The following is a 20,901-nucleotide window of genomic DNA, read 5'->3' on the forward strand; positions in this document are numbered from 1 at the left end:
TGCATTTCCATCTGCACCTCCGTTATGCTGGAGCAGGTCCTTCTGTCTGAATACTTCTTTTAATGCAGAAAGGATGAAGTCATCTCTTTCTGCAGATGCTGAAGACCCCAACTGATACCACACAGAAAAGTTAAGGTCCTTCACATTACACAGCGTGATGCAAATTGATATTTTAAAAGGGAAACATGTTTTATCCACTTACTTGTTTAAAACTTGCACTCTTTCTGATTTTGTCTGTATCAGCTAGAACAGGAGAAATGGGGGAAGCACTCTGGTCCATTGTGTCTGTGCCCTCTGGTGTCTGCTGGGAGGTAATGCTACGTTTGATGGAGGGGACTGGTGGCAAAGCCCCTTTCTTCAATGCAACGGAGAAGGATGCCCCAACAGTTCTTGGTAATGTCTGAGAGGCTGAGGCTTTCAAATATGCCAAAAAGTGACGTTAAATGATTTTGTATTGCTTTTCAAATATTTACTTTTGAAATTTAAAAAAGTTTTAAAAAGCTAAACGGAGGAAACACAGACAAGATTTTTTTTAGGTACCTCTGTTGCTCAACTCTGTTTGCACAGCTTTTATTCCTCCAAATGTGTTGATGATGCAGTCAACAGCCTCTGCAATGTTTTTGTCTTTCAGATCTTGCTCGGTGAGTCTTGCCCGCATCAATAGCCTCCTCATGGCAGGATCCAGATCCTTAAACTTCACAAAGTAGATACAGCCCAGAATTAGACTGATCAAAGGTAAATTATAGTATGTTGTGTTGTGATGTAAATTTCATTTTGTGAAAGTATTTGTTTGATTCGGTGTTTCGGGTGCATGTTTTAACTCACTGAACTGTTGGCTGATGTAACTGGGGTTAAAGCTACATTAAGTAAGACCTGCTCCTCACTCAAGTTGTCCCCTGGTTTCATTCTTCAGAGAACAGAAACAAACATAAATCACCACTTTTATACTCCTTCCACTGATAATGTGCTGAAATTGCTCTTACCCTGCATTAGGTTGCTCACTGGTTGTCATTATGTCAATCATCTTTTCTGCAAATGGATGGAGTAAATGGAAAGAGCAGTGGTGAAACATAGTAGTACATTTATCCTATGGTCTGCTTTCAGAGTGTGTTGATACTGTGTGTATTAACACACACTTCTACGTGTGTTAATGACTCATCACGACTCATCATAGGAGTCATTTGTTGTTATTCTCACCTTGGTTTATTTGGACAGCCTTTACTTCAAAATGAAATTCCTCTGCCTCTGCCTCATTTGCAAAATTTAAGCCTACCTGGTGGCCCTATGCAAACACAGTAAAACCACTTGAAACCAACAATTTCTCAGTTTAACGTGTTGCATAAGCTGATACTTGAGGGCCACTCACATCTGCATGGAAAGTGTGGAAAAATGGGCGAGTTGCAGTGTATTGGAAAGGGATGTACAGCTCCTGCTCCCACAGTAACTTGGCAGGCTGGATTTAAGGACAGATAAGAGATAGGTAAAAGGGAAGGAAGCAAGGTAGGGGTTATTAGACAGCTGTTATAAGCATAACAAAATGTGAGAGGAAAAAAGGCACACCCATCAAGATAAAACTCTCTATTGTTGTTAAAGGAAACTTCAAATGAAAGGAAACACTGAAGCATTCTCAATGAGCTCGTACACGCAAATTAAAGTGCAGAAGACAACATGAGCTGTCATTCTGTAGAGGGAAGCGGTACATGTTACAGCATGTCAGTGGGTGGAGCCTTTCCAGTCACTTCTGCAGTTCCTCTTACCTTCACACAGTAGAGACGTAGGAAGTAGGAGTGAACGGACTCATCCTCAATAAGACACATCACGCCACAGCTCAAACAACTCCATCCTAGCCTGCCACCCTCGATCTCTTTGGCCTCTAATAACTGTGCTACTGTAGTTTTGATCAGCTGAAATACACCGGTAGTAGTAAAATTCAAAACAACAAAATGGAAATACAATAATAATAAGTTATCTGTGTACATGTGTCAGAGAGTATGGACTACAGAAGAGCATGTGTCCTTTGTCAGATAAAATTTTGAACCTGTCTTGGCTCGTGCAGGAATAAAAGTCTTTGAAGTCCCAAAGATTTTCTTAATGAACTTTGTGATTCAGTCAGCGTAAGTAAATTTTATCTTTTCATGATCATTTTTTGGCCTTTGGTATTCTGTGCCTAAAGTTTTTCTCATAAAAATTTAAATTTTCAATGCCTGAGATTCAGATTTCAAAAGTTATTTTCTTTCTAATTACATAGTTTGTGACTCAGAGCAACCTCTGAGACTCTGGGTTAGTTTCAGAGGACTACATATCAGAGAGGCTCCTCTTCAGAGAAACCAGTGACCTATTTTCAGTGGCTGATGATAGTCTCGTGTGAGCATTAGGAGATCAAACCATTTTGTATAACATCATTAAAGAAACAAGGTTGACGTCAGGGCAGGTTGAGGTCCTACCTTTCAACTGGTTGTACTCACAGAGAAATCAGCCTTGCCCCAAGTGCAAGTAGTTTTAAGTAGATGTAATTTTTGTTTGGTACACTTTGTTAAATAGTCAACGAAGACACTTTATTGACACTCACAGAATATCTGCAGTAGACAACTCTCTGTAGTCCAAAAACTCTCTGTAGTAACAAAACAAAACTCTCTGTAGTAACAAAACAAGGAAAAGAATATATTACAGGACAAAAAAATACTCTTCGCTACATATACACTGCAAACAACTTCCACTAATTTTTGATTGACTGATTGTAGACTGAAACTATGTTAATATCATGCATATGTTCAACAGATGAAAATTCAATCACTTCCACATTTACATTTACATTTACATTTACATTTAGTCATTTAGCAGACGCTTTTATCCAAAGCGACTTACAAGCAACTTCCACTTTTTGTCCATGGTGTTCCATTAACTCTTAAAGGTTCAAATGTTTGTACATACAGAATAAGCAGAGGTAAATTGTGTTTATTTGGTTTATGTCACAGATGAACTGAACTCACCTTACACCAAGGTTCGAGCACAGAGAAGAGGACACCTTTCTCACGGATCGTCAGGAGATCGCTCATTACTTGAGCTCCAGATAGCACACTAAAAGCCATCACATCCCTTGTTTTCCCTTCTACATTGAACCAACTCAGCCTAAATATACTCAGCCCTGACCTTAACTCTAACTGGTTTGATTAGGAATATTTTCAGTACAGCGGGTGAGCATGCAAATTTATTTGAATTATGGTACACTGCAGCCATAGGTAACCAAATCAAGAACTGTGTGTAGTGAACAGTCAGTGGAACAAACATAATGATGACAAGGAGACATTTGTTAACCACATGTATTCATGGATACAGTAATAAATGGATGTTGTTAAAAGTACCACATCACATGTTTGAAAATACATTTGAGTATTTGTAGGGTATTTCACAAGTAAAAATAGCCTGTAAAAAAAGCGTTGTTTCAAGTTTAGATCACATATAGTTTGTCCTGTCACTGTTCTTCCGCAATATGAAACTACAACCAGTGGTATAAAATCACTACCAAGTATTTACTCCACTTTACTTGAATATTTCTATTTTAGACTGCTTCAAGTTTGCTACATTCTAAAGAGAAAAATGTAGAGTATTTACTATTACTATTGTGATTCATATTTGACATAGAAATCATAGGACCTTTCAAAAATGACATCTGTAATCTGCTGTAAGCGTCTACAGATAATGAATAAAGCAATGAAACCTTAATATGTCAGTTATAGTTCAATAATATACGATGATGTAACTCTGGCAAGAGCGAGTTTGTTGGCTAAGCTAAAGAGTTTCAAAGGTACAGTTTGCTTATACTACTGCGTTTTTTTATCTCAGAGGAAGAAATTTCAAGTGAGCGGAAATATCTTGTTGGGTTAATAAATCTCACAGTGCAAAGAGCATGTGAACACCTTAATCTTTCATAGTTTTCATGTCCTCTGATTGTCCAAGTTACAATGCCCACATACATAACCATCACAAACGGCCCCATACATAATTTATTAGACAGACGGAATCTTGCCCAATAAATAAATGTTATGACTTCCACATACACATTCCACATTCTTTTTTCCTTTGTTAACAGCAACCCATTTCTCTTACTGCATTCAACTTCCTCTGTTATTTTCAGCAAATTGACAAAGACTTACAAGATAAAGATTATATTTTCAAAAGTTTTTTTTTCATATGTACAAAAGTTGCACACACTTGTAAAACATAAAAAACGAATTTTATTTAAAATGATGTACAGCAATACAAAAAAGAGGAAGTAAACTACAATAGAGAATGGGAAAATGTGGCTCACTCTGGTTTGTGCTACGTTTGTTGAATTAATTATTTACCATGTTCTTCAGAAAAAGTAACTTCTCTGTGACTGGTACACACCACTCCTCCATCAGCTTCCCCTCTGCTACCAGCTTCTCCAGGCATGGGCCGTTTTCGTCTCTTATTGAGCAGAGCGTTGTTGGATGTGTCCAAATCTTTAATTTTAACCTGATCGTAGTCCACTCGCATGGTGGCCAAGGCACTGGTCATTTCCTCCTGTTGGAAGATGGAGAAAGTTTGTGCAGTAAATTCAATATTTTACCACCACCTGGTGGTCACATACTAAAAGAAAGTAATTTGATCGAAAGAATCTTACCTTGACATCGTCCCACAGCTCCTTGTCCTCTGTCAAAACTCGAGACGTGTGAAGGGGTGTTGGAGGAACCACCATAGATTGCTGCAGTATCGAACGCATGAACAGTCAGGACAGTAACGGGTGCAGAGTAGCAAGGTTTACATTGTTTTAACTTACACTAATCCAGGGATGGTTCATGAACTGTCCAATGGTCATCCTCTCACTGGGGTCTGTTTTCAGTAACTGAATGATGAGCTGTTTGGCTGCAGAGGATATTAAACACAATTGAACAAGCATAATGTGCATCTAAAATAAAACACTATGTATGTCAGAGATGCAAAAACTTTTTCCCTTCCAAAAGCTCCAAAAGATTTTGTGGTCCCAGAATTTTTTCTGTGTGCCAGTGTAAAAGAAGATACTGTAAGAATAAACAAATGTCCCACAATTTAGCATAAGACAATCTTCAGTAATCTATAACTATCAGTTCAATAAATGTATTGGTGATAGCAGTTGGCTTTCTTATGTACATCTTATCTACATCAAAAATTTGCATCTACTCTAACATGTACTCTGCCATGAATAGTTTGTTTGATAAATCCAACCTTAGCATGAGTAAACGTGCTTAATATATCTTCAGACTTTGTGGAGATAGTTTTCCACAATAGTAGCACATGGTTGGGTTATCACAGCATGCCATGACTAAATATTAAATGTTCCTAATTCCACCCTGAGATAGACTGGCGACCTGTCCAAGATGTACCCCACCACTCGATTCCAGTCCTCCCGTGACCCTAAACAGAATAAGCTATTACAGATAATGTTTGGATGTTCCTCTTTCCATTCAAAAATTACATGTAAAGGTCTCTTTAGTTCAAGAAGCACACATTTATTCACAGCTTTCCTTCTGTTTACCCTTTCACAAAGTGTGAGCTAAATGGACACTTAAATGACTTGTTCACAAAACAGCCTCAATTTGATTTATTTTTGCTGTGACCAATACATTTTTTATCCAAAGTCTGACCTTCCTCAGAAACATCAGCCCACTCAGGGTTTGGGAACTCATATTGACCCAGCCTGATCCGCTGCTTCATCCCTGGGGAAATGGCCTGACCTGTGTTTGAGTAGAATGGAGGAAACCCACACAGACTAGAAAACAGAAGTAAACACTATGTTAGTTCAGTATGTTCTTTGACAAATGAATATACAGTATAACAGAGTAGCTGTGTACAAACATTTTAGTAGGTTGAAACAGTTAATAGACACACATGGTACTCACAGAATATACATGATTACACCCAGAGACCACATGTCACATGATTTGTCATATTTCTCTGGCCCAAGTACTTCTGGGGCTGAGTGCACAAACAGATACAGTAATACCAACATGGAATATGAAATCCACATTCACACAACAACAGATTATATGTTGACACACATAATGAATGACAGCAACCATACCCCAAAACTGTAATAGCTCGTATATAATACTGGCACAAATGCTCTGGCTTTACTAAAACTCCCAATCACATAACAGCAAACACTCACCGACGTAATATGGAGTGTAACAGGGAGTTTGGAGAGAATTGTGCAGTGTTGTCTCCTTAGCAAAGCCAAAGTCAGTCAGTTTTAGTGTGGCATTACTCTCCTTGGTGGTGTAGAGCAGGTTTTCAGGCTGTTGTGGAAACATTCAGAGAATTCAGACTGTGCATTTAGCCTGAAATGTATTCCTATGTTCTATCTAAGGACTTATTATGACAGAAGTAGTACCTTCACATCTCTGTGAGCAATATCCATGTGGTGGAGGTACTCGATGGCTGTGCCGATGTCGTGCATGATCTCTGATGCTTCTGATGGCAACAGATTACATAAATGTAACAGCACAGGACACAATATAGAAACTTAAACTGTTCCACCTCACCTCTCTCTGTGAAGGCCTGGTCCCCTCTGGCCTGAATGCGACTGAACAGCTCTCCTCCCTCCATACTGTGTGAAAATTAACAAAGAGATCAGAACTGCGACAGCAAGGGAACTCTTGGCAAATGACCACAGTTAGCCTCTGAAATTACAATTTTATAACAAAGCAAATCATTATGCCTCAGCATTTACTGCTGTCCAGTCTTCTGAACCACAACATACTTAGATAATGATGTATAACTCCACCAGAAAACAAAATTTACATCATACCATTGTGATTTTACACCACAAAGTTCATGCAAACATAGACATTTGTTTGGTTAAGATGTAAAACAGAGTATAATATTACAATTTCACTGAATTGGTGACTTGGGCTACACTACATGGGCTCAGAATTTGTTCATGTCTAAATGGTCTTCCCTCTGTGAACACTTCCCCACATGGCAATATTCCCAAGTTGTGTTTCATAACACATGACCTATTCATGCCTTGCACGAGTGATCCAGTTACAAGGGCACAGAGATAAATACAGATATAACACAAAACATAATACAATGATCATACACTGGTTACCAGTCATTCGACATTTAGTACAGGCTGCTGTGTGGAGGAAGAAAACTAGCTTATTCTGAATCTATATTGACCATAAAACAATGAAAAATATAAAAATATAACTATCTTGGCCATATTTATTCTCCTTACATGTCTAAAATCGAATGCAAGCTCAAAATAAAATTCCAATGACTAGTGGACACTGAAGTCTTTTTAAGTCCACTCTAATGCCAGGAAAAAAACCAATTTCCGCTGGATCTAGAAACAATACAGACTTTTCTAAATACAATATATAAGTTTTGAACCTGGACAGAATTGTAATAGTTGTACTATTATACACATATGAAGTGTAAACAGGATTTATGTCTTCCTTTTGTTTTTTGTTTTTTTACATAAAAAAACTATTTTGTTAAATCTGCTATTTGCTTCCCTTAATGGGCCTAAAATAAGTGAACAACAAACAATACAGTGCTGGTTATGCTCACCACTCCATTATAATAAGGATACATTTCTTCCCCTGGTGCATGTTCTCGTATAGATTGAGTATGCGGACGATGTGGGGGCCTCCAGACACTCGCCAGTGCAGCTCAACCTCACGTCTGGCTTTAGGAGTGTCATACAGAATCTGCAGAGTCACAATCAGACCACAACAAAGGCAAATGTTAATGAAGTTGTTCTTTTTTTAAATGAATCATTTCGCAGCTGCACCTGATATGATATTTGATCACAGGATTGTCCAGGGAAGACAAGCTTCATTATTTATTTGTTTTATTTTTTGTTGTTGTCCATCTTCGTCAGAAATCAATAAAGGCACACATGACCCTGGGAGTGTAAAGCACTGTTAGTGGCCACTTTTAAGGCAATCTACAGATATGTGACTATTTCATGACTACTTTTAGCAAAATACTACTTTTTAAAGAAAAAACAGCTGCAGCAATTCTATTTGGTCAGGCATGCGGACCCCAGCTCAAATCCTTGTCGACATTAAACGGTATTTTGAGCACTAGAGGAGGAAGAAGGCTGAGATATAAATGTTTATGGGCGCTTTTCTTCGACAACTCAATGTACAAATCGCAGCACTAAGACTCATAAAAGACATGATTCATTACACAGATGGAGCTATGGGACATTTGTACTCATTCCAAAGAAAACTAGTGGAGGCACTCATGGGGCTGCTGTTGCTGTTTACTTTTGAGTGTTTGCTGCAAACAGCTTTTAACAACACATTCCTTCAAGAGCTGCCCTCTAAGTTCCATGTAAATGTGTAATAAAAAAGAGTCAATAAATAGTAAAAAAAAAAAAAGTTTTACTTCTGCTGAATGTCATGGGCACGGATGCTTGTGTAAACTTTAACTAGAAGAGCAGCTCTTTGTCTACACATACATTATCACAGTGTGAAAAACAAATTGTTGATGGGATATTCCATCTGTAATAAGTAAAACAAATATTACATGTTACATAAATAGTAGGAATCCTACAGGATAAGGAAAAATCACCAAATGTCTACCATTGAACAGCAGGGAACACAAAGACGCAAATGATTGAAGGGTTCTGTTTTGCATTTCACTTACAGCAGCCTTCCGAGGACTGGTTGGATCACACACGATAAAGAAACACACACACACCTTGAGGGCACATTTCTCTCCTGTCTTCTTACAATAGCATTCCAGCACTTTGCCATTAATGCCCAGGCCGAGCACCTGGGCTGTGATTTTGTAGTCATCCGTCACTGCATTTCTTCTGAACTCAGCTTTAGAGTAAGCGGGTGGCTGGAGGTCAGCGAGGCCGCTGCCCAAGCTGCTCCCCAAGCTGTTGGAGTCACTGTGGTGCGCGGTCCCGTGCTGCGCAATAATTGGATTTCCCGACTGTTCCGCCTGGTTATGATGCATTCTTTTTTATAAGAAGCCGACAGTGGTGCCGAGCAAATGTCACCAATGTCTGCCACAGAAAATCCCCTGTGTTAATCTAGTTCATCCGCGTATGCCCAGTGGACTTTCTAACTTCCCGACGGAACATCTCGACCCACTTAAAAACTGATTAGGAAAAAAATCGTAGGTTTAATCTGGAGAACTCCTTTGGTTTGCAGGAAATGGCGGAGGTCTGAAATCGGAAGTTAAAATGGCATAAGGAAGGGGAAAAGACGCCAGCTAAACAGTGGTGTTCAATGTAAATACGTTCCATGGGCGGACAAAAAGGGCTAAAACATCTGGTTCCCCTGCCTGGTCCTCATGTAGTTTATCAGCCTCTTCCTGCAGGGTACACCAGCGTCCCCAGCTCCCTTACGTCAGCGCGAAGCTTCTTAAATTCATTCACCATAGAGTTTTCTTAAAGGTACATTCACGCAAAAATTTGAGAGCAAGAGGTATAGTTATGACCAGATATTGCATTGTTCAGCATCAAGTGTGCAAAACTGTAGCTTAATTCAGGTTTGTATTTACTTTCTCTCAGCATCCTTCTTCCTCCTGATGAAAGCACTGCTCACATCAGTGCCAGTAAATGTCATTTATAGCCACCAAGCAAGCAATCAAGATGGCAAGAAAGATCTTGACATTGTAAGGGTTCACCAAAGGAAATGACAGCACTACCAGGGCACACAGTCTGACATCATCACTGTGATTCTGGTTTTGGGGGTCTCCCTTCTCGGTCATCATTTCAAACCATGTGAAAACAGACAAAGTGTAACAAACTAATGTTGAGGAGTTGTATCAATAATATGTCTCTGACTGCTTGGCCAGCTGCTTTTCAATCACTAAAAACTTAACCTTGCAACATTTAGCCTTAGTTCTTGGTTAGGTATTAGAAGACCCCACTTTCTCTACAGTGTGAGGCAAAGGTTAACAATTTTCTAACTATTCACTTTTTGATTAACTAACTTTTTGTAGATTCTAAACACAAATGAGTCATATAAGTTTTAGTTTCAGTTTATTTGTGAGCACACAAAAAATAATATAGTCCCGCATATTGAGTTTATACAACATCATGAAACTGAGTGTACTGTAATTTAAGCTATAGGTTTTTTGCTTTGTGGCTGTAGCTTGTTGGTAATCTGTGCTAAAACACTGGCTAGCCCTGCAGGGCATGGTCCAGCACTTGCTCATCCTGTACAAGAAAGGGCATGGTCACACGCAGCTGCTTGTGCTCCTCCATGGTCTGCTGGATGGTCTCATAGGCCTTTGAGTTTCCAGCCCAGCAGCGACGAGCCACCTAGAGCACACAAAAACATAAGGGTTAGTGCCAGTCAGTAAACATCTGTGATTTGAGCATTTTCTGTTGTAAATAAATTATGCTGCTACTTATTCTACATTCTCACCCCATTGGAGACATCCCAGCTGAGCATCAGACTGGCACGCTTTGCTGCCTCCTTTGATCCATCCAATAGCAAACCAAACCCTCCATTCATTACTTCGCCCCTATTGGTCATGAAAGTTAAATCACAGTTTGTAATAGGAGATTAGATACATCACTGTTTACTAAATATCAAGCAAGCCTTACCAGCCAACACCACCACCATTATGCAGGGCTACCCATGTAGCTCCCCTGAAGGCATCACCGACAAAGTTCTGAACTGCCATGTCTGTAAGAAGAAGACAGTGTAAGCTTTCACTCTGACTGTGATTTATATGTAACCACATTTATGACTGGGTGGCAAAGCTGAAACTCTCAATACTGGGTAATTTTATGTTAGTTGTATGTAATAAGGATTATGTGTGGACTGTAGGGTAGTTCCTTATGTTTGCTAATTAAATTATTAGTCACAAAGTCTCCAGAGTTTCCGGTTTTAAGACCACAAGTGCCATTTAAAAAAAAAAAATAAAAATCATTATCATCGTCCCTGACATTACAGTGTCTTCCTGCTCTGTATTGTCTGAGTATTTTATTTTCTACTGAAATACAAAACCCACCAAACCTACTAGTAAGTGCCCAAATGTTGTTCCTTTTATTCAGTCAATTTTAATAATTCTTTTATTATTAATTTTATCAGTGGGACATTCAAAATTTGCTTACATGTAATATATTACAAGTTTAAAACAATTAAACAAGGCATCTGTTGCTTTTTCCAAATTGCCTATACCTGCACAAAAGGCAGATCCATCGTACACATTAGAGGTTTCTCTGAAGGGGCTGTCTGTGCCACTAACATCATGATGGTCTCTGCTAATAACCACTGGAGCCTAATAATCAATAGAGACAACAAAAGACATTAACTGATTCTTCATAGTAAACTTGATATGTTGCAACCTCCAGTAGACATGAAATAATGTTCTTTCTTACTGAAACTCTTCCCTCAGCAATAGCCTGGTTGATTGCCAATGCAATGCAGACTCTTCCTTTCTGGTCAGAATAGAGAATTCTGGCCTGGGATCCCACAACCTACACAGAGGAAGCCATTGTTGTTAGCTTTTTAATCAATGTGGTTTGCACATAGGAGCATTAGCTGTCCAGAACGTTTCTGACCATTTGGTGTTTTCCAGCCTCTCTGATCCAGCGGATGTTGTCATTGTACTGCTGTCTGATACGATTGGTAACACTAGCACCAATGTCCTCCAAGACAGTGGCAGCAATGTCGTCCGTTACAGCGAGATCCTGCGGGTCACCAGATGTGCAAACCCAGCGAAATGGGCCAAAGCCCAAAGAAAAAATGTCTCTGCGGTAAAGCAAATGCAATATTCATTCAAAGAAGTTCATTGTTCCATCTGTTTACTACCTAACCAGATATTCTTAAGTCAAAGATCATTAATAAAGTTTTTTCTTGCTGCCTGATGAGAAATGTCTGACATGATCAGAAAGCTCTTTAATAAGGTAGTTATAAAAAACTGATTCAACATTATGTTTTCAAACTTTGAACAATGAACTTTCACAATCAGTTATAACAATATATTAGTTACTTAAGGCCAGTAAGTAACATTGTTTACCTCAATATCCATGTTACATTAAAAAAAGAGAAAAATGTCTCACCCCATAATGTGCTGGACATAGGATGGGTACCGAAATTCTGTTGCTCCTCCACCAACCTTTTCTACGTCTGCTCCTAAAAGACAATAAACACTCATTTTTGTTATGACATGAATTGAACGATAATGATCACATGTTCTGTGTTTGTGTGTTAAATTACCAGCTCTTTTGGCCTCCAGGAGAAATGCATTGCCATAGTCCCAGAAGAACATGCCTGCATCAGACAGCTTGTTGATGGCATTTATGTGTCGTTGGAGGCTGTCAGAGTATATTAAACACTTGTTTTTACAGACTAATACACCAATACATTGCAGACTATTTCTATTAATTTACCTTTCTTGGACCATGTCATGGAAACGGTTTGAATCAGTCGACATAAGTTGGTTTGCCTGGCGGAAGCTGAGCTGGACTGGGCAATAGCCTCCATTGTATGGGTTGTGAAGGGATGTTTGGTCTGATCCCAGATCCACTAGGAGCTCCCCTGTCCTCTCATACTCAACCACCAGCCTCTCCCTGGTTAGACAGAGTAGTGGAACAAAGATTTCAGGAACAAACAAGTAAAAAAAAAAATCAATTAATTCAAATTCAACTTTAATTATATAGCGCCAGTTCACAAAAAATTCATCTCAAGGCAATTTACAGAATAAAGTATATAAAGACATAAGGAGAAAACCCAACAAATTCCCCTTGAGCAAGCCCCTAGGCAACAGTGGAGAGGAAAAATGGAAGAAACCTCCAGCAGAACCTGGCTCAGGGTGGGCGGCCATCTGCCTTGACCAGTTGGGGTGAGTGGAAAGTGGAGAGAGAAAAGAAAAGAACAACAAAAAGCAACAAAACTCAGGACCAGTAGCTGCGCACTGGAAAATGCACAGATCCAAAGCAGAAGAATCCTGCAGAATGGGACAGAGAGAGGGAGACATAGAAGAACAAAGACAACTATAGGGATAAAAGACACAAAGTTAATGTTATATGGTAGTGACAAATACATGTGGGGTGACAGGATAGGAGAGAGGGAAGAGGGGAGGAAAGAAGCTCAGTGCATCGTGGGGGTAGGGTCCCCCAGCAGTCCAAGCCTATAGCAGCATGATTAAAACTAACTACAAGCTTTATCAAAGAGGAAGGTTTTATGTGTAGACTTAAAATTAGAGAGGGTTTCTGCTTCCTACATCTGAACTGGGACCTGGTTCCACAGGAGAAAAGCTTGATGACTAAAAGCTCGGCCTCCGATTCTACCTTAGGAAATCCTGGGAACCACAAGTAGGCCTGCATTCTGAGATCAAAGTGGTCTACTGGGATATATAGTACTATGAGCTTGACCGTTTAGAGCTGGGAAGCCAATGGAGAGAAGCTAGTGAAGGTGAAATATGATCTCTCTTGCTAATTCTAGTACACATTCTTTTTGCAGCATTTTGGATTGATTGCAGTCTTTTTAGGGAGTTACCGCGGCATCCCGAAAGTAATAAATTACAGTAGTCCAAGCTAGAAGGTAACTAAAAGGTAACTCTTTTGGAGTAGCTGCAGGCCTGTATCATGTTTGTGCAGCATAAAGTCACTCACCACAAATCTACAACGTTGCCAAGGTAACCCAGACTGAGGGGAATCTTGGAACTCTTGGCCTCTCTGTAAAACATAAAAATATTAATATGACTAGGTTATATATAAGGATGCAATTTTGCAATCAAAACAATGAACAGTAAAACTCTTCAAATTCTGTCAGGAAGTTACTGCATCTGACACACAAGTACTTTGGAAGGAAATTTATTGTTTAACTTGAGTGTGGCATTACGTCTTGTACTTATATAAAGAAAGTGAATATGTATTCTTAGGATAAGCTGCCAGCTAATGCAACAAAGTCCAAAATTTGAATAGAACTGAACATGAAGTGTAATAAGGTGGAAAAGTAACATGTAAGTAGCAACTATCAGTTACCTGATACGTTTTATGCAGTGTTCAATGCTGCTGGTGACCTCCATCAACCAGCCCTGATCATGTCTCTTTCTAAGCGGAGCCTCATCCACCTACACAGATAAAAAACTCAGGTCATCTGAGCCTCCTAAAATGTTGCTCAGCATTCAGGATCTTCAAATGACTAAATGTCAGCTGACCTCTGCGATCACGCCAACACAGCCGGCAATGACAGCAGCTTTAGCCTGAGCTCCACTCATGCCCCCCAGACCAGAGGTCACAAAGACACGTCCCTTTAAGTCACTGGAGCCCAGGTACCTCCGACCAGCATTGAGCAAAGTCAGCTACACAAAAAAACACAAAAGAACAGATATATTAAATTGTGCATGCTAACTGCTGATGATCAAAAGCAAGATTTGGGATTGCATTATAAAATAAAAAGCGACTACTTTAAATCCCTCATCACAGGCCCTATTTTTATCTCATACCTATAGCGTATGAGAAGTGGTATTTTCCCATCTCACATATTTTCAATTTTTTATACTTAAAATCTGTTTGTTATCCTCTTATGAAAGAGTAATCTTTAGACTCCCAAGGGTGGTTCTGATTCCCTGGTAGAAAACCAATTTTTTTTTTTTAAAGCAATCCATAATTAGCATGAGAAAATACTGGATGTTGTGTGTACTTTAATATTTAATTTTCACAAACCGTGGTGCCGTGAACAATCCCTTGGGGCCCAATGTAGCAGTAGCTGCCTGCTGTCATTTGACCGTACCTGTAGTGCAAAACAAAAGTACATCCTAAATTAAGCTGTCATTACTCTACCTAATAACAAATAACCAACCCAAAACCGACAAGTAAAAAGCTGTTTATAAACTTACATTGTTACGCCAAGAGCAAACAACTTTTCATACTGCTCTCTAGAGGAATAGTTTGGAATAACCTGAGTGATGCAAAGAAATGTGAATATTTCAGTACACTGGGATGCACATGGCCTTAAAATGTATTTTTGGTTATTATTGTGAGTTGTGCAGTTACCATCCCATTGGTGATGATGGCACGAGGTGAAGAAGGCAGGCTGGGGAATAAGCCCAGAGGATGTCCACTGTACAGGACCAGAGTTTGTTGCTCTGTCATCTGACTTAGGTATTGCATCACCAGACGGAACTGTGCTCACACAACGACACACGAATAAACCACCAGTGTTTTTTTGGCATCTTTTAGATGCCATATACAGGCATCATCAGAAGAATATAAAAGATGAACAAAAGGCAACTCATGCTGTACCTGGGCCCAGTTACTAAACACCTGTCCATTTCCACCGTAGGTCACAAGCTCCTGGGGAAACTGCAGGATAAAAAATAACATATATTAAAGAGGAGAGAAAACTTTCTGTTTATTATACATAATTTTGCTTAATTAATTCAAGAAACTCACCTGAGCAACTGCTGGGTCCAGGTTGTTCATGATCATTAACATTATAGATGCTGCTTGACGTGTGTGGCATGGGTACTGATCTATAGGGTACGCTCTGAGGGAAAGAGGAGGAAACACTCATCAGTGTTTTAAGCAAGTATATGTGAACAAGAATAGTTGGCCACCTGTTTTATTTACAGAATGATACACCACTCTTACCAAACACCAGACTAATAACAACAAAAAACCTGAGTGTAGTGAAATGAACATATGCATGTTTTACTGATTTTAGTTTCCATTTGTAACTGTAACATTTTATTTTTGTGTGAATATGAAAGGTTTGGTGTACATTTTATGCAGCAAAGACTCTCATTAAAGCCCTGCTGACAGTAAAATCAGCAGGGTGATAAAGTTGGCTGATATAATAAATGGATGTATCCCATCATCATTAGCCTCACTTCATGCGCATCGTGGGGCAGAAGCGGTACATGTAGATGTGCCCATACTGACGCAGCTCTTGAGCAAATTCAGGTGCAAGTGTTGAGTGGTGGGCGGGAGGGAAGTAACGCAGGGCATTTCTCAGCGCCAACTGGAGGGAAGACACATTTACAATAGTTTAGTGATCACTGCAAATCAGTGTTTTGGTAAGTTTCAGTAACAGATCACGAGATGTTTTACTATTTTGTTCTTCCTAATCTCCTGTAAGTGGTTTAGCTATTCTTGCATCTTTCTTAATTATTGACTGAAAAACCTTTGCTCTGAGTTTGGGAAATCCATTTACTTAGAGAATAATCATTTTAAGGGCAGCCAATGAAGCAATTGGTTGCAGTTGTGATGCAATAGCACAGTGTACACAGCATGGCATAATGCCTACCTTTATCCTTTAATAGATAGTGATTTGACAGTTTGTACTGCTGCCAAACTAATGTATGTCCATACCATTATACCCAATGTCTTCATCGTAGAGTTCTTTCAGTTATAATGACAAAGGCATCTATACTTTAATGATTACACAGTCATGTTACATAATGAAATGTAGTCATAATATATGTTGTGTGTTTTAGGAGTGTAGATGTCCATTCCGAGGTCTGCTGTCTCTATAAAGTAAAAGGCACGGGTACGGCTTTACGCTCAAAAACATTCTTAAAATATCTGTATTGGATTATTGATTTACAACATTGTGAATGCACAGAAATTTCTACTACATTTGCTCACCCGCTCCTCCTCTGCTGTGAAATTGGGTGTCCGAATAGGTGCATGTGGCACACCGGGGTCTCTTCCTCTGTTAGGTGGTAAAAAATCTAGGGGTAAACCGCTGCATATTTCCTTTAGATTAGACATCCTGCTAAGTATTATCTGTCACACACTTGGGCAGAGACCTGAAGACACAGATCAGGCTGGTGCATGAAGGCAGTTGTCACCCTCACTGATATGATCCTCCTTGGAGAAACTGTATTTGTGAAAGTTGCAGGGCGATCACTCGGTCTTATTTTTGATTGGCTTTTGCCACTTACAATCCACCAATGGTACGCCAAAAAATAAAATGGGTGTTTGGTAATTATTGATCCCTGGGACTGTTTGAAGTGGCACATGCTTCAGTGGACAAACACGGCCACGGACGTCTGACCCTTGGCGGTTAAAATGTGGTCTAGTGAGTACACTTTCAGACCAATTATTGAAGTAGCTAAAGAATAAGAGATGACTTATAGAAAACTATCATCCTAGAAAGTCCAACAATAACATAATCAATCTAAAGCCTGTTATAAAATGTGGCACTGACAACTTAGTCGATTTGTATGAGCAAAGGACTAGTTTTTATAGAACAGGAAGACTCATCTGCGTCAGCCTTAACAGATCCAATGATTGGTAATTTTTTGTGTAAAAATTAAAAAAGGTTAATTTGTTATTAATTTTTTCGCAGTGATTTAATAAATATGTTTATTGTGAAATAAAGGTATATTTATGGTTTCCTGTAACTATTTAATGAACACTTTACATCTATTTATGAAGTTTCTACATTCACAGCACAAACATCTGACACACATGGGAGTACATGATGAATAACACATCCAAAGTGGTGTAGTGTGATCTTTAGAGAATCTGTATTGTACTTAAGTCAACAGATCAGGTAAAGGAAGTAACAGTATTCAGTTAGGTTTATGTAAATTGTTTATGGTCAACACAAAATTGACTTCTCCTTGCTGCCCAGGAGATTTAATTATACATTTGCTCTTGTGAAGGTAAACTTGCAATACTGTGACTTCACTATCAGGTCTTAGCATGATCAGGCATATACGATGGAAGAGGTTAAAAACAATAAAATCTTAAGACCCATGGCGGTATCATACATGTTTTAATTAAAAACCTTTCAACAATGTTCACTTTCAGTCACTTCTATCAGTCCTGTGTTGAGTAAAAATCATTCAGTTGAGGTAAGTTTGGTGGTACATTTGCAGACAAAGCAGTTCAACTCATTTACAATTTTATAATATTCTTCAATACAATCTTCACTTCTCTGTGAAGATATCAGTAACAATAGTAATAAAATGTTGTATGACACATTGTGTATATGTGAAATTATACAGGTCCTTAATCATATGAAAATAGCACAGCTACTGTATAAAACACTGTGCAGTACTGTACAGTTTTATTTTCATGGTAGATAAAACAGTGTGGGCAGGTAGAACTGCTGATCCTGAAGCAAGTCAGTAAGTTTAAAGAAAAAAAAAACACACACTCTTCGAATCTCATTATGATCCTCTCGTTGGTCCAAATGTTATTTATTATTGTATTGATTATTGTTTATTTTATTTTTTTTTTAATTTCTAATTTGTCTCTTATTCCTATATGGAGCTCAGCTTGGTAGCTACTGTAAATAGAGCACAGATTCTGAAACACCTTTGAGGTTATCAAAACATAATTTCAGTTGGACTTTAAAGCCTTGTAGCCAATATTGCCATTGAGGCTGAGTATTAACTTTCTGCAGAGCTCTCTGTGATGGGTGTTGTGGTATTAGAGTCTTGCTCAGTCATAGATGTGAAGTTTGCACCTGATGTTTCTGCAGATGCAGAGTCTTGTGAGGTCTGGTCGGTTTCTGGTGATTGCTTTTGTTGCACCTTTTCATCTTCTTGTGGGTAAAGCTCTGGGTAACGCTGCATACACTCTTGCATGGCACTGAACTGCTCCAGGCAGTCAGAGCCCTTCACTTCCTCTTTACTATAATGGAAACAGGAGAAGGCCTCCTTAAATTCAGTCCCACAGGGACCACTGGCCATTCCACCCAGGCAGGGGCAGTTCCAGTTGACCTCCCCACTTGGAAGGATCAAACCTAGGATGAGAGAAAGGGTTTAGGTAGCATACTAAACTTGAGTTTTAAGACCCCAGCAAAATAAAGCCTGTTTCAGACATGAACTCTAGAGAATGTCAGAAGGATCAGATTCGCTTTCAGACATGTAGCCAACATCGGGAGATAGCCCGTGCAAGAAACGTTCTCACTTGTGTAGAAATACTCCGTGTAATCGGGCAAGGAGTGGTGATTGGGCACTTCAAGCAAGGGGCATGACATGATGTAAAAACAAAGCTGCGGAAGTGACAGTGTTTTGCTTTGATATCTGGTTGTATACCACAGAATCTTGTGCAGTTCCTTGTATTTGTTTGATGATTTCCAAGTCTGCCCTTACTGACAGAAGTTCAAAAATTTCCTGTTCCTTCCAGTTCAACATTGTTGTGTTCGTATGAATGAGTTTTTCACCTTTGGGTGTTTCTATTGCCTGGTTTTGCGGCAGTCAAAGGAAATTGATGTCACCAATATGTCCACTCACGGTGAATTCTTCAGATTATTACCTGCTCTATTCGCAAATTAGCTAAATTGGAGACAATCCGGACTTTCTACCAGGGAGCTGGTTGGGTAAAATCTGAGTAATGTCAGGGCTAACAGACTTGGGTGTTTGCGTTCACACATACACCTCCTCCAGATAAAGTCTGGATAATGTCTGAATTCCAGTGCATGTCTGAAAGGAGTGTGAGTTTCATGGCTCCTTACCTCGTTCCTCATAGGGGTCATTGGGATCTTCCTCTATAAGCTCAGCACTGCTGGGGGTTGCATGATCCTCTTTGGTGACAAAGATGATTCGGTCTTTACCTGTTGTGTAAAACAAAAAAAGGGTGGTAATTCTGGTGTAATAGATAAGGGCTTTGATAAAAGGTTTTCAGATAACTGTTTTTGTTGGTAAAATATTTAAATAAATAGGAACCAAACATAATAACAAACTGAGTAAAATTGTACTTCAGTGCAGTACAGTTCCCTTCCATCATCGGACCAATAAACTAATTACCTTGGTTATCAAGATGTTTGACTGAACTCTGACATTTTATGAAGAACTTCCAGGTGAATCACAGTGAGATGAAATGTACCGTTACAGCATTACACGCCGTACTGTAACCGCTGGTGCTTAGAGTTAGCAAGGAAACAGTCACGCTCCCTCATGATACCACACGCACACATCTTAAAAGTCCTAATTGCTACTCAACAAGATCCACGGAAATACATTTCGAGTAACTAAATAAAACTCCCACACACATTTTTCATTCGTAACGTTAAACTTCAGTGTTAGTTTTCCAGATAAGTTAGCCGATTAGCGCGACAGCGTTACCTTCCTCTCTGACTGAGCTCATGTCTTCACAATGGAAAAGATCAAACTCCTGTGTTCGACTTGGTGAAACAGCTGGATAAGAAAACAGGATGACTCTTACTCAAACAAAACACAAAATATAAAAATGTGAGCTGTATTGACATCAGTGAGCCTGTTCACATCTATCCCTGAGGAACACAGCGTGGAGCCTCCTGCCTTTAGATTATCTTCTTCTCGGCCTCTGAAAGTCTGGAGCCTTAGACGTGCTTGGCTGCCCCCTGCAGTTTCATGCCCAAAACATTTCATGTCAAAGTCTTCACAAAATAGCATAAATGTTTATATAGGAAAAGCATATAATCCTTTGGTATTACTTTCTAATAACTCACTCTTTAACGAGATGTATTAATAGTTAAAGGTTGGTCTTAGTAATGGTTGCTTTTAATATTAATGCATCCCCTTTAAGCTTTAAGAGCTAGTCCTGTTCAGGGTCGCAGGGGGCTGGAGCCTATCCCAACTGTCCTTATGCAAAAGACAAGGTACACCCTGGACAGGTCGCCAGTCTCTCTCAAATCCAACGCAGACAGACAAGTCTAATTAACCTAACATGCATGCCTTTGGAGAAAACTAGAGGTACCTGGAGGAAACTCACACCAGCACAGGGAGAACATGCAAACTCCACATTGACTACACATCCACTATTCCAGTGGTTAGGAACCAGGGACCTTCTAGCTTTAAGGCAGCAGTTGTAACCACTCCATCACTGCGCCAACACATAAACAATGAAAATTATTTTGTACTGAACAGCTGGGGTATCACCCAAATCAAATTGCAAAAGTGAAAATAATATGTATAAAATAATGCCCATATTGTATGCTCCAACATAAAGTTGATCCATCAGCGTTACAG

General features: G+C 39.3%; 3 protein-coding genes across 6 annotated transcripts; all 3 read right to left on the reverse strand.

Annotated features, from left to right (window-relative positions):
* Positions 1-1,361: 1,361 nt before the first annotated feature.
* On the reverse strand, positions 1,362-9,386 carry LOC137127054 (MAP kinase-activated protein kinase 2-like). Of its 3 annotated transcripts, none has more exons than XM_067503410.1 (12): positions 8,662-9,386; positions 7,576-7,715; positions 6,543-6,607; positions 6,392-6,468; positions 6,170-6,296; positions 5,901-5,976; positions 5,646-5,770; positions 4,802-4,887; positions 4,646-4,726; positions 4,347-4,545; positions 1,758-1,904; positions 1,362-1,453 (listed from the first exon to the last, which is right to left on the reverse strand). In XM_067503410.1, the coding sequence occupies exons 1-11, from the start codon at positions 8,977-8,979 to the stop codon at positions 1,804-1,806; spliced, it is 1,395 nt and encodes a 464-aa protein (XP_067359511.1). In that variant the 5' UTR covers positions 8,980-9,386; the 3' UTR covers positions 1,362-1,453; positions 1,758-1,803. The 3 variants fall into 3 exon arrangements, with proteins under 3 accessions (XP_067359511.1, XP_067359510.1, XP_067359514.1); XM_067503409.1 differs by having other exon boundaries at positions 6,392-6,471; positions 8,662-9,385; XM_067503413.1 differs by having other exon boundaries at positions 6,392-6,471; positions 8,716-9,383.
* Positions 9,387-9,995: 609 nt separating this feature from the next.
* On the reverse strand, positions 9,996-16,816 carry uroc1 (urocanate hydratase 1). Of its 2 annotated transcripts, XM_067503404.1 has the most exons (19): positions 16,580-16,816; positions 15,823-15,953; positions 15,386-15,479; positions 15,236-15,295; positions 14,987-15,115; positions 14,830-14,891; positions 14,657-14,723; positions 14,149-14,292; positions 13,973-14,061; positions 13,601-13,663; positions 12,377-12,556; positions 12,204-12,301; positions 12,047-12,119; positions 11,546-11,735; positions 11,363-11,461; positions 11,163-11,262; positions 10,583-10,664; positions 10,401-10,500; positions 9,996-10,294 (listed from the first exon to the last, which is right to left on the reverse strand). In XM_067503404.1, exons 1-19 carry the CDS (start codon positions 16,703-16,705, stop codon positions 10,154-10,156), a joined length of 2,028 nt encoding a protein of 675 aa, XP_067359505.1. In that variant the 5' UTR covers positions 16,706-16,816; the 3' UTR covers positions 9,996-10,153. The 2 variants fall into 2 exon arrangements, with proteins under 2 accessions (XP_067359505.1, XP_067359506.1); XM_067503405.1 differs by lacking the exon at positions 15,823-15,953 and having other exon boundaries at positions 16,580-16,797.
* An 882-nt stretch (positions 16,817-17,698) lies between these two features.
* chchd4b (coiled-coil-helix-coiled-coil-helix domain containing 4b) lies at positions 17,699-20,831 on the reverse strand. Its single transcript, XM_067505074.1, has 3 exons — positions 20,017-20,831; positions 19,407-19,505; positions 17,699-18,692 (listed from the first exon to the last, which is right to left on the reverse strand). The coding sequence occupies exons 1-3, from the start codon at positions 20,036-20,038 to the stop codon at positions 18,337-18,339; spliced, it is 477 nt and encodes a 158-aa protein (XP_067361175.1). The 5' UTR covers positions 20,039-20,831; the 3' UTR covers positions 17,699-18,336.
* Between the last annotated feature and the right edge of the window lie 70 nt (positions 20,832-20,901).

Source organism: Channa argus, chromosome 5 (assembly GCF_033026475.1).
Source record: "Channa argus isolate prfri chromosome 5, Channa argus male v1.0, whole genome shotgun sequence".
Taxonomy (NCBI): Eukaryota; Metazoa; Chordata; class Actinopteri; order Anabantiformes; family Channidae; genus Channa; species Channa argus.